This window comes from Bombina bombina, chromosome 2, assembly GCF_027579735.1.
Source record: "Bombina bombina isolate aBomBom1 chromosome 2, aBomBom1.pri, whole genome shotgun sequence".
Classification (NCBI taxonomy): domain Eukaryota; kingdom Metazoa; phylum Chordata; class Amphibia; order Anura; family Bombinatoridae; genus Bombina; species Bombina bombina.
In genome coordinates, this window is record NC_069500.1 from 415,353,459 (window position 1) to 415,365,891 (window position 12,433).

Below are 12,433 nucleotides of genomic sequence, written 5' to 3' on the forward strand. Positions count from 1 at the left end.
GGGTTAAGAAAGCAGAGGAAGAAGAGGAGATGAAGGCAAAACCAGTCATACCAAAGAAGGAGCAAAGTCAAGAGCCCAAAACATACAGACCCGGTATTGGGAAATACATAAACATGGCAGCTGCGTAAGTGACAGTTAAGGAATCAGCTGGACTGTAGACTTTCATATGTAGGGTGTTAGCCTAAAATCCCAGGCACTTAACTATCTATAAATATCCCTGTTAAAATGGTGAGTGGTGTATAAAGCAAAACCTCATGACTTTAAGATGTGTAGCCAGAAAACTGTGTGTGGTGAAAATGTCAGTATAAAGATACTTAAAGGGACATGTAGTGTAAAGATGACATGGTTTAATTTGTGTAACTGCTACTGTCATTTGGCTCTCCAGCAGGTTCCTGCTTGGCACCAGCAGTTCTATGTGGCTCTCAAGTGGATCTTTGTGTTTAAACACAGAGTTCCATTATGATTAGTGTAAAATGTATAAGCTCTGATGATAATAGATGTATGTAGTTTTTGAACTTCAATGACCCCCTGATATATATCAATAGAAATATATTTTTCAAACAGGTATATTATTTAATGTTGAAGGCTTGCAAGTTCCGAGAGAATATGTCACAGGTTCAGTTGTTAGCAGTCATACTGATATCTAAATTTCTGCTAGGTTTAATATTAGAGTATCTGTATGTATTATATTTTACATGGGCATAACTTTGTACTTGGTATTTGTTTTCTATTTTCTTAGTTATAATACTCTATTTACTAGACATGGGCATCATTTTGTATTTGTTTTACAAATGAATGCTGAATATTGCCTCAAGCAGCACATTTGGCTATTTTTGGAACCGGATTTATAAAACAAATGCTGAACACGAAATTATGCCGATGCCTATTATTAAAGTGATGGTAAATCCTAGCTTTTTTAAACACACTAGGATTTACCAGTGCTACAAATAAAGGGGACTTTCAGTCATGAAGTATAAAAGTATCTTTATTTGCCTGCGAGTATTGCCGAGCTGAGTTCCTCCAGTCCCCCATGTCAAAACGCTATCTTAGCCAATAGCTGTGGTAGCCGATGAGCATTATGCCATATGGCTAGCACACTATTGGCTTTTCCTGTAATTCTATTCTGAAATTGTAAACTTTCAGTTTATTAGAAATTGAAGTGCAGAACATAGTTATATTACACATAGCCATTGGCTGCTCACTCTAGTGACCCATTTATAGCCTTATTGGCCACAGCAGAGAAGGTAACCTAAGTTACAACATGGCAGCTCCCATTGTTTTATAGACACTAAAACTTTACACTTATTTTGTCAATATTTAAATGGCTAATTAAACTTTAAAAAAATACATCTACATGTTATTCTCAGACTAATCTTTTCTTTGAATACTAAATTCTTTCTAGCATGTATTTAGTGATTGATGTTGTTTTAAGTCAGGAAATTCACAAGTGAAACTAATAATCCTAGAAATATGTTTGTTGTAGCTGTATCCCACTGGGCACTATGTGCAATCTGCCCAGTGGGATACAAGTGCAACTCTTTGGGATCCAACAAACTGAAATCTACATCTCTAAGATTATCTGTTTCTCTTTAGTGGATAATTTAAGTTTGAATTTTGGTAATTTCTTTGTTTTAATTGCATTAGAATGTTTTTTTTTCTATAAAAATAAAAGCTACTATCTAGAAGATAATGCTATTAAAGGGACAGTAAACACCTCAATATTGTAATATAAACTGTTTAAAACAGACATGAAACCCAACATTTTTTTTCATGATTCAGATAGAGCTTACAATTTGAAACAACTTCCCAATTTCTCTTGCAAGGTGTATCCAGTCCACGGATTCATCCTTTACTTGTGGGATATTCTCATTCCCTACAGGAAGTGGCAAAGAGAGCACACAGCAAAGCTGTCCATATAGCTCCCCCTCTAGCTCCACCCCCCAGTCATTCTCTTTGCCGGCTCTAAGCACTAGGGTTTCTCTACGGGAGGGTAAAGTGAATGTGGTGTTAGAATTTTAGTTTTTATTATCTTCAATCAAAAGTACCAAGCCTGGTTTTCTTCCTAAAGTTGTTTCTAACAAGAATATTAACCAGGAAATAGTTGTTCCTTCTCTGTGTCCTAATCCATCTTCAAAGAAGGAACGTCTATTACACAATCTTGATGTAGTTCGTGCTTTAAAGTTCTATTTACAAGCAACTAAGGATTTCAGACAAACATCTTCTTTGTTTGTTATCTATTCTGGTAAGAGGAGAGGTCAGAAAGCGACTATCTCTCTTTCCTTTTGGCTGAAAAGCATCATCCGTTTGGCCTATGAGACTGCTGGCTAGCAGCCTCCTGAAAGAATTACTGCTCATTCTACCAGAGCAGTGGCTTCTACATGGGCTTTCAAAAATGAGGCTTCTGTTGAACAGATTTGTAAGGCAGCGACTTGGTCTTCACTGCATACTTTTGCCAAATTTTATAAATTCGATACTTTTGTTTCTTCGGAGGCTATTTTTGGGAGAAAGGTTTTGCAAGCAGTGGTGCCTTCCGTTTAAGGTACCTGTCTTGTTCCCTCCCTTCATCCGTGTCCTAAAGCTTTGGTATTGGTATCCCACAAGTAAAGGATGAATCCGTGGACTGGATACACCTTGCAAGAGAAAACAGAATTTATGCTTACCTGATAAATTACTTTCTCTTGTTAAGTGTGTTCAGTCCACGGGTCATCCATTACTTATGGGATATATTCTCCTTCCCAACAGGAAGTTGCAAGAGGATCACCCAAGCAGAGCTGCTATATAGCTCCTCCCCTCACATGTCATATCCAGTCATTCTCTTGCAACCCTCAACAAAGAAGGAGGTCGCGAGAGGAGCTGGAGTTTTTACTTAACTATACTTCAATCAAAAGTTTGTTATTTTAAATGGCACCGGAGTGTGCTGTTTCTCTTGTTAAGTGTATCCAGTCCACGGATCATCCATTACTTATGGGATATTAACTCCTCCCCAACAGGAAGTGCAAGAGGATTCACCCAGCAGAGCTGCTATATAGCTCCTCCCCTAACTGCCATTCCCAGTCATTCTCTTGCACCCAACGAATAGATAGGATGTGTGAGAGGACTGTGGTGATTATACTTAGTTTCATACCTTCAATCAAAAGTTTGTTATTTTATAATAGCACCGGAGTGTGTTATTCCTTCTCTGGTAGAATTTGAAGAAGAATCTACCTGAGTTTTTCTATGATTTTAGCCGGAGTAGTTAAGATCATATTGCTGTTTCTCGGCCATCTGAGGAGAGGTAAACTTCAGATCAGGGGACAGCGGGCAGATTAATCTGCAAAGAGGTATGTAGCAGCTTATTATTTTCTGACAATGGAATTGATGAGAAAATTCTGCCATACCGATATAATGTAAACTCAGCCTTAAATGCAGTAGCAGCAACTGGTATCAGGCTGTCATGTATGTATATTTTACACTTCAGTATTCTGGGGAATGGCACTTCACTGGAATTATACTGTATGCATAAAACTTTAGCCTAATTTGCAGGGACTAGCAACAGGCTTTTTAATAACACTCAATTTATTAATGTTAAACGTTTTTTGCTGGCATGTAAAATCGTTTAATTTTCTGAGGTACTGGGTGAAAAAATGTTTTGGGCACTATTTTTTTCCACTTGGCAGTCGTTTTATTTAATTTATGACAGTTTACTGATCTCTCTCACTGTTATGTGTGAGGGGGAGGGGCCTTTTTTGGTGCTTTTGCTACGCATCAAAAAATTCGGTTCATCTCTACAGAACTCAGGGGTCTTCAAAACTTGTTTTGAGGGAGGTAATCACTCACAGCAGAGCAGTGAGATTGTAGTTGACTGTGATAAAAAAAAGTTTATTTCTGTATTTTTTTTTTTTTTTTTTTTCTGCTATCAGGGTTAGTTATCCTTTGCTAATGGGAGCAATCCTTTGCTAAAATTGTGTTTTTTACAAAGATTTGATGCTATAACTTTTCAGTTTATTAATTTTCAACTGTCATAACTTTTTCTGTGCTTCTTATAGGCACAGTACGTTTTCATATTATAGTAAATTACTTGAAAAGTATTTCCAAGTTGCTAGTTTATTTGCTAGTGTGTTAAACATGTCTGATTCAGAGGAAGATATCTGTGCTATATGTGCTAAAGCCAAAGTGGAGCCCAATAGAAATTTATGTACTAACTGTATTGATGCTACTTTAAATAAAAGTCAATCTGTACAAATTGAACATATTTCACCAAACAACAAGGGGAGAGTTATGCCGACTAACCCGCCTCACGTGTCAGTACCTGCATCTCCCGCTCGGGAGGTGCGTGATATTGTAGCGCCGAGTACATCTGGGCGGCCATTACAAATCACATTACAGGATATGGCTACTGTTATGACTGAAGTTTTGGCTAAATTACCAGAACTAAGAGGTAAGCGTGATCACTCTGGGGTGAGAACAGAGTGCGCTGATAATATTAGGGCCATGTCAGACACTGCGTCACAATTTGCAGAACATGAGGACGGAGAGCTTCATTCTGCGGGTGACGGTTCTGATCCAAACAAACTGGATTTTTAAAATTTTAAATTTAAGCTGGAAAACCTCCGTGTATTACTAGGGGAGGTGTTAGCGGCTCTGAATGATTGTAACACAGTTGCAATACCAGAGAAAATGTGTAGGTTGGATAAATATTTTGCGGTACCGGCGAGTACTGACGTTTTTCCTATACCTAAGAGACTTACTGAAATTGTTACTAAGGAGTGGGATAGACCCGGTGTGCCGTTCTCACCCCCTCCGATATTTAGAAAGATGTTTCCAATAGACGCCACCACACGGGACTTATGGCAAACGGTCCCTAAGGTGGAGGGAGCAGTTTCTACTTTAGCTAAGCGTACCACTATCCCGGTGGAGGATAGCTGTGCCTTTTCAGATCCAATGGATAAAAAGTTAGAGGGTTAACTTAAGAAAATGTTTGTTCAACAAGGTTTTATATTGCAACCTCTTGCATGCATTGCGCCTGTCACGGCTGCAGCAGCATTTTGGTTTGAGTCTCTGGAAGAGACACTTGAATCAGCTCCATTAGATGAGATTACACACAAGCTTAAAGCCCTTAAGTTAGCTAACTCATTTATTTCAGATGCCGTAGTACATTTAACTAAACTTACGGCTAAGAATTCCGGATTCGCCATTCAGGCACGCAGAGCACTGTGGCTAAAATCCTGGTCAGCTGACGTTACTTCTAAATCTAAATTGCTTAATATACCTTTCAAAGGGCAGACCTTATTCGGGCCCGGGTTGAAAGAAATTATCGCTGACATTACAGGAGGTAAAGGCCATGCCCTGCCTCAAGACAGAGCCAAACCTAAGGCTAGACAGTCTAATTTTCGTTCCTTTCGTAATTTCAAAGCAGGAGCAGCATCAACTTCCTCTGCACCAAAACAGGAAGGAGCTGTTGCTCGCTACAGACAAGGCTGGAGACCTAACCAGTCCTGGAACAAGGGCAAGCAGGCCAGGAAACCTGCTGCTGCCCCTAAGACAGCATGAATCGAGGGCCCCCGATCCGGGAACGGATCTAGTGGGGGGCAGACTTTCTCTCTTCGCCCAGGCTTGGGCAAGAGATGTCCAGGATCCCTGGGCGTTAGAGATCATATCTCAGGGATACCTTCTAGACTTCAAATTCTCTCCCCCAAGAGGGAGATTGTCAACAAACCAAATAAAGAAAGAGGCGTTTCTACGCTGCGTACAAGATCTTTTATTAATGGGAGTGATCCATCCAGTTCCGCGGTCGGAACAAGGACAAGGGTTTTACTCAAATCTGTTTGTGGTTCCCAAAAAAGAGGGAACTTTCAGGCCAATCTTGGATTTAAAGATCCTAAACAAATTCCTAAGAGTTCCATCGTTCAAAATGGAAACTATTCGGACAATTTTACCCATGATCCAAAAGGGTCAGTACATGACCACAGTGGATTTAAAGGATGCTTACCTTCACATACCGATTCACAAAGATCATTACCGGTATCTAAGGTTTGCCTTTCTAGACAGGCATTACCAGTTTGTAGCTCTTCCATTCGGATTGGCTACGGCTCCGAGAATCTTCACAAAGGTTCTGGGTGCTCTTCTGGCGGTACTAAGACCGCGAGGAATTGCGGTAGCTCCGTACCTAGACGACATTCTGATACAAGCTTCAAGCTTTCAAACTGCCAAGTCTCATACAGAGTTAGTACTGGCATTTCTAAGGTCGCATGGATGGAAGGTGAACGAAAAGAAGAGTTCTCTCTTTCCACTCACAAGAGTTCCCTTCTTGGGGACTCTTATAGATTCTGTAGAAATGAAGATTTACCTGACAGAAGACAGGTTAACAAAGCTTCAAAATGCATGCCGTGTCCTTCATTCCATTCAACACCCGTCAGTAGCTCAATGCATGGAGGTGATCGGCTTAATGGTAGCAGCAATGGACATAGTACCCTTTGCACGTCTACATCTCAGACCGCTGCAATTGTGCATGCTAAGTCAGTGGAATGGGGATTACTCAGACTTGTCCCCTACTCTGAATCTGGATCAAGAGACCAGAAATTCTCTTCTATGGTGGCTTTCTCGGCCACATCTGTCCAGGGGGATGCCATTCAGCAGGCCGGACTGGACAATTGTAACAACAGACGCCAGCCTACTAGGTTGGGGCGCTGTCTGGAATTCTCTGAAGGCTCAGGGACAATGGAATCAGGAGGAGAGTCTCCTACCAATAAACATTCTGGAATTGAGAGCAGTTCTCAATGCCCTTCTGGCTTGGCCCCAGTTAACAACTCGGGGGTTCATCAGGTTTCAGTCGGACAACATCACGACTGTAGCTTACATCAACCATCAGGGAGGGACAAGAAGCTCCCTAGCAATGATGGAAGTATCAAAGATAATTCGCTGGGCAGAGTCTCACTCTTGCCACCTGTCAGCAATCCACATCCCGGGAGTGGAGAACTGGGAGGCGGATTTCTTAAGTCGTCAGACTTTTCATCCGGGGGAGTGGGAACTTCATCCGGAGGTCTTTGCCCAAATACTTCGACGTTGGGGCAAACCAGAGATAGATCTCATGGCGTCTCGACAGAACGCCAAGCTTCCTCGTTACGGGTCCAGATCCAGGGATCCGGGAGCGGTTCTGATAGATGCTTTGACAGCACCTTGGACCTTCGGGATGGCTTATGTGTTTCCACCCTTCCCGATGCTTCCTCGATTGATTGCCAGAATCAAACAGGAGAGAGCATCAGTGATTCTAATAGCGCCTGCATGGCCATGCAGGACTTGGTATGCAGATCTAGTGGACATGTCATCCTGTCCACCTTGGTCGCTACCTCTGAAACAGGACCTTCTGATCCAGGGTCCCTTCAAACATCAAAATCTAATTTCTCTGAAGCTGACTGCTTGGAAATTGAACGCTTGATTTTATCAAAACGTGGTTTTTCTGAGTCAGTTATTGATACCTTAATACAGGCTAGGAAGCCTGTTACCAGAAAGATTTACCATAAGATATGGCGCAAATACTTATATTGGTGCGAATCGAAGAGTTACTCATGGAGTAAGGTTAGGATTCCGAGGATATTGTCTTTTCTACAAGAAGGTTTAGAAAAGGGTTTATCCGCTAGTTCCTTAAAGGGACAGATTTCAGCTCTGTCCATTCTTTTACACAAACGTCTGTCAGAAGTTCCGGACGTTCAAGCTTTTTGTCAGGCTTTAGCTAGGATCAAGCCTGTGTTTAAAACTGTTGCTCCACCATGGAGTTTGAACTTAGTTCTTAATGTTTTACAGGGGGTTCCGTTTGAACCCCTTCATTCCATTGATATCAAGTTGTTATCTTGGAAAGTTCTGTTTTTAATAGCGATTTCCTCAGCTCGAAGAGTCTCTGAGTTATCTGCCTTACATTGTGATTCTCCTTATCTGATTTTTCATTCAGACAAGGTAGTTCTGCGTACTAAACCTGGGTTCCTACCTAAGGTGGTCACTAACAGGAATATCAATCAAGAGATTTTGGTTACATCTTTGTGTCCTAATCCTTCTTCGAAAAAGGAACGTCTGCTACACAATCTAGATGTAGTCCGTGCCCTGAAATTTTATCTACAGGCAACTAAGGATTTTCGACAAACGTCTTCCCTGTTTGTCGTTTATTCTGGTCAGAGGAGAGGTCAAAAAGCTTCGGCTACCTCTCTCTCCTTTTGGCTTCGTAGCATAATACGGTTAGCCTATGAGACTGCTGGACAGCAGCCTCCTGAAAGAATTACAGCACATTCTACTAGAGCTGTGGCTTCCACTTGGGCCTTTAAGAATGAGGCTTCTGTTGAACAGATTTGCAAGGCTGCAACTTGGTCTTCTCTTCATACTTTTTCCAAATTTTACAAATTTGACACTTTTGCTTCTTCGGAGGCTGTTTTTGGGAGAAAGGTTCTTCAGGCAGTGGTTCCTTCCGTATAAAGAGCCTGCCTGTCCCTCCCGTCATCCGTGTACTTTAGCTTTGGTATTGGTATCCCATAAGTAATGGATGATCCGTGGACTGGATACACTTAACAAGAGAAAACATAATTTATGCTTACCTGATAAATTTATTTCTCTTGTAGTGTATCCAGTCCACGGCCCGCCCTGTCACTTTAAGGCAGGTAATTTTTCCATTAAACTACAGTCACCACTGTACCCTATGGTTTTCCTTTCTCTGCATGTTTTCGGTCGAATGACTGGTAATGGCAGTTAGGGGAGGAGCTATATAGCAGCTCTGCTGGGTGAATCCTCTTGCACTTCCTGTTGGGGAGGAGTTAATATCCCATAAGTAATGGATGATCCGTGGACTGGATACACTACAAGAGAAATAAATTTATCAGGTAAGCATAAATTATGTTTTTTCTATCTCAGGCAGTATTTGGAAGAAGAAACTGCCTGCGTTTTTTTCTATGATCTTAGCAGGCGTAACTAAGATCCACTGGCTGTTCTCGACATTCTGAGGAGTGGGGTAACTTCAGAAACTGGGAATAGCATGCGGGGTCCTCCGCAAATGAGGTATGTGCAGTACATTATTTTCTGGGAATGGAATTGACTAAGAAAATACTGCTGTTACCGTATGATGTAAGTACAGCCTTAAATGCAGTAGTGGCAACTGGTATCAGGCTGATAAATGTATGCGCAGTCAAGTTATTTTCTAGGGACTGGAATTTGACTGAGAAAATACTGTTAAAACTGAAATAATACTTAAGCCTTATCTGCAGTGGTAGCGTCTGGTAGCAGGCTTAGTGATAACTTTGCATGACATTGAAAAATGTTATTTTTTAATAAAACGTTTACTGGCATGTTATTCGTTTTTGTGAGTTACTTTGGTGATAAATCTCTTTGGGCATGATTTTTTTCCACATGGCTGACATATATTTTCTGCATGGAAACCGTTATATCAGGGCTCCCACTGTTGTGATAGGAGTGGGAGGGACCTTGTTTTAGCGCCTTGTTGCGCAGTTATAATTCTAGCACAGTCTTCCTGCTTCTTCCTCCTTGATCCAGGACGTCTCTAGAGAGCTCAGGGGTCTGCAAAATTCATTTTTGAGGGAGGTAATCAGTCACAGCAGATCTGTGACAGTGTGCTTGACTGTGATTAAAAACGTTAAATCTTAATTGATATCCGTTTTATCCGTTTTGGGTATTGAGGGGTTAATCATCCTTTTGCTAATGGGTGCAATCCTCTGCTAATATTACACTTCTTGTTAAGAATTGTTTAATTATATCTGTATTTTTGAAGCGCTGCAGCGTTTTTTATATTGCTTGTAAACCTGGGTTTTTACCTAAGGTTGTTTCTAACAGGAATATCAATCAAGAGATTGTTGTTCCATCATTATGTCCTAATCCTTCTTCAAAGAAGGAACGTCTTTTGGATAATCTAGACGTGGTCCGTGCTCTGAAGTTCTACTTACAGGCAACTAAAGATTTTAGACAAACTTCTTCTCTGTTTGTCGTTTACTCTGGACAGAGGAGAGGTCAAAAGGCTTCGGCTACCTCTCTCTCTTTTTGGCTTCGTAGCATAATACGTTTAGCCTATGAGACTGCTGGACAGCAGCCTCCTGAAAGAATTACAGCTCATTCCACTAGAGCTGTGGCTTCCACCTGGGCCTTTAAGAATGAGGCCTCTGTTGAACAGGTTTGCAAGGCTGCAACTTGGTCTTCACTTCATACTTTTTCCAAATTTTACAAATTTGACACTTTTGCTTCTTCGGAGGCTGGTTTTGGGAGAAAGGTTCTACAGGCAGTTGTTCCTTCTGTTTAATGTTCCTGCCCTGTCCCTCCCTTCATCCGTGTACTTAGCTTTGGTATGGGTATCCCATAAGTAATGGATGACCCGTGGACTGAACACACTTAACAAGAGAAAACATAATTTATGCTTACCTGATAAATTTATTTCTCTTGTAGTGTGTTCAGTCCACGGCCCGCCCTGTCTTTTTAAGGCAGGTTCTAAATTTTAAAATTATAACTCCAGTCACCACTGCACCTTATAGTTTCTCCTTTCTCGTCTTGTTTCGGTCGAATGACTGGATATGACATGTGAGGGGAGGAGCTATATAGCAGCTCTGCTTGGGTGATCCTCTTGCAACTTCCTGTTGGGAAGGAGAATATATCCCATAAGTAATGGATGACCCGTGGACTGAACACACTACAAGAGAAATAAATGTATCAGGTAAGCATAAATTATGTTTTCTCTTGCGATGTATCCAGTCCACGGCCCGCCCTGGCATTTAAGTCAGGTAAAAAAAATTTGTTTAAACTACAGTCACCACTGCACCCTATGGTTTCTCCTTTTTCTTCCTAACCTTTGGTCGAATGACTGGGGGGTGGAGCTAGAGGGGGAGCTATATGGACAGCTTTGCTGTGTGCTCTCTTTGCCACTTCCTGTAGGGAATGAGAATATCCCACAAGTAAAGGATGAATCCGTGGACTGGATGCACCGCAAGAGAAAGTAATTTATCAGGTAAGCATAAATTCTGTTTTTTACCTAACGGTCACTTTAAGTATGCATAGTACAAGAACTCTGCAATATTCTTTATTTTGCACATTAAGGTAAGACATATATTTAACTTGAAGGTACACCCAAAATGTGTGTGTGTGTGTGGTTCCTAAGTCCCATTGACTTTGACAGAGGCTTTACAAAATTCTTTATGACAGCAGACTTCTATGGTAGGGGCGGTGACAAAAATAGCATCTAGTGTCTTGAACATTCCATAAAATGCAGTAAACCTTGGCTGATCTAAGACTCCCACCTAGTCACCTTATATCATTGATGTTTTCCTTTCTCTGTAGGAAACGTCCTGCAGAAGATGATGAAAGTGGTCCTTCTACCAGCAAGAAAGAAAGGGTCACCCGGGGCTTTGGAAACTTTAGTGCCTGGTAGAGACAGCTGTACACCTTCTAATGATAGAAATGACCTGTTTTCTCAGTCATCAGTGTAGAATGTTCGCCCAGTGAGCTCCCTAAAGCCTGTAACAAGTGGTTCTTACCTTGGTTATTTATTATTAAAAAGTATTGTCGTGCCTGATCATGGCATCATGCTGAGCTACAGAGAACTTTGCACTGGTGGTGGAAACAAATGAGAATCATACACCAAACAGAACCTTATCTGGTATGGCTTCTTCAGGATAAAATTCAAAGCAGAGAAAGTGAATTACTATGTAATGATGCAAATTTAGTTTACAACATATTTTTCTTCCCTATGTATAAAAGTGTCTCTAGTCTATGCATCAGAATTGTAAAACAGCTGCTTGTTTACTAACGAGTATTGCTACCTTCAGTGTGACTTCCTGTTTGAATTGTGAGGCAGATAAACTAGTCGGCGAAAATACTTTAACCTTTTCTGTTCCAGAGGAACCTACACACCGTTGGTCCCTCTGTTGGAGAAAGGGCAATCAACTCAGATTAAAACTGAAAGAAAATAGTAACCATATTTCTAGCCTTTGTTTAAAATCTCATTCCAGTGCAAACTGATGTGTGTACTGTGAGATCATATTTTCCTATAAATTGTGCATTCTCTCCTGAGTGGTTCACCTCAAGGTAAATTTTATTTTCAACCAAACTCCCATCTATCTGTCTTGTCTCAATATTTTCCTACAAATGCTGTAATTTTGTAAATTGTTTTACAATAAAGATACCTTTTTTTATTTAGAAATCGTAGCCAATTTATGGTGCTTGTCACAAATATTTGTTCCCCATTCCCACTTTATTTTAAAAAAAATGTCAAGAGTACAAGAGTTTGACTTTGTTTAAAACATGGTGCCACTGTAGTGAAATTACACATTTTCCACATGTTATGATCTCATCTTTAGACAAAGAACAGAACACTACAGCTGGCTCCTGACATATAGAACAGTACCATGAATTGTGAAATGCATGCGCTACAACCCCTCTGCCACCGGAGGGAGATATGTATTGTTTTTGCCCTGTTTTC

At 40.8% G+C, this 12,433-nt stretch overlaps 1 protein-coding gene across 1 annotated transcript in view; it reads left to right on the top strand.

Annotated features, from left to right (window-relative positions):
• The window catches only part of PPIL2 (peptidylprolyl isomerase like 2), a 294,121-nt gene extending 281,967 nt beyond the window's left edge, over positions 1 to 12,154 (top strand). The window contains exons 19-20 of the mRNA XM_053701935.1: positions 1 to 124; positions 11,293 to 12,154. The exon at positions 1 to 124 is cut by the window's left edge and continues 19 nt beyond it. Of these exons, the coding sequence (XP_053557910.1) occupies positions 1 to 124; positions 11,293 to 11,383 (215 nt within the window). The 3' untranslated portion in view covers positions 11,384 to 12,154. The remainder of the gene's footprint in view (positions 125 to 11,292) is intronic.
• Positions 12,155 to 12,433: the final 279 nt, after the last annotated feature.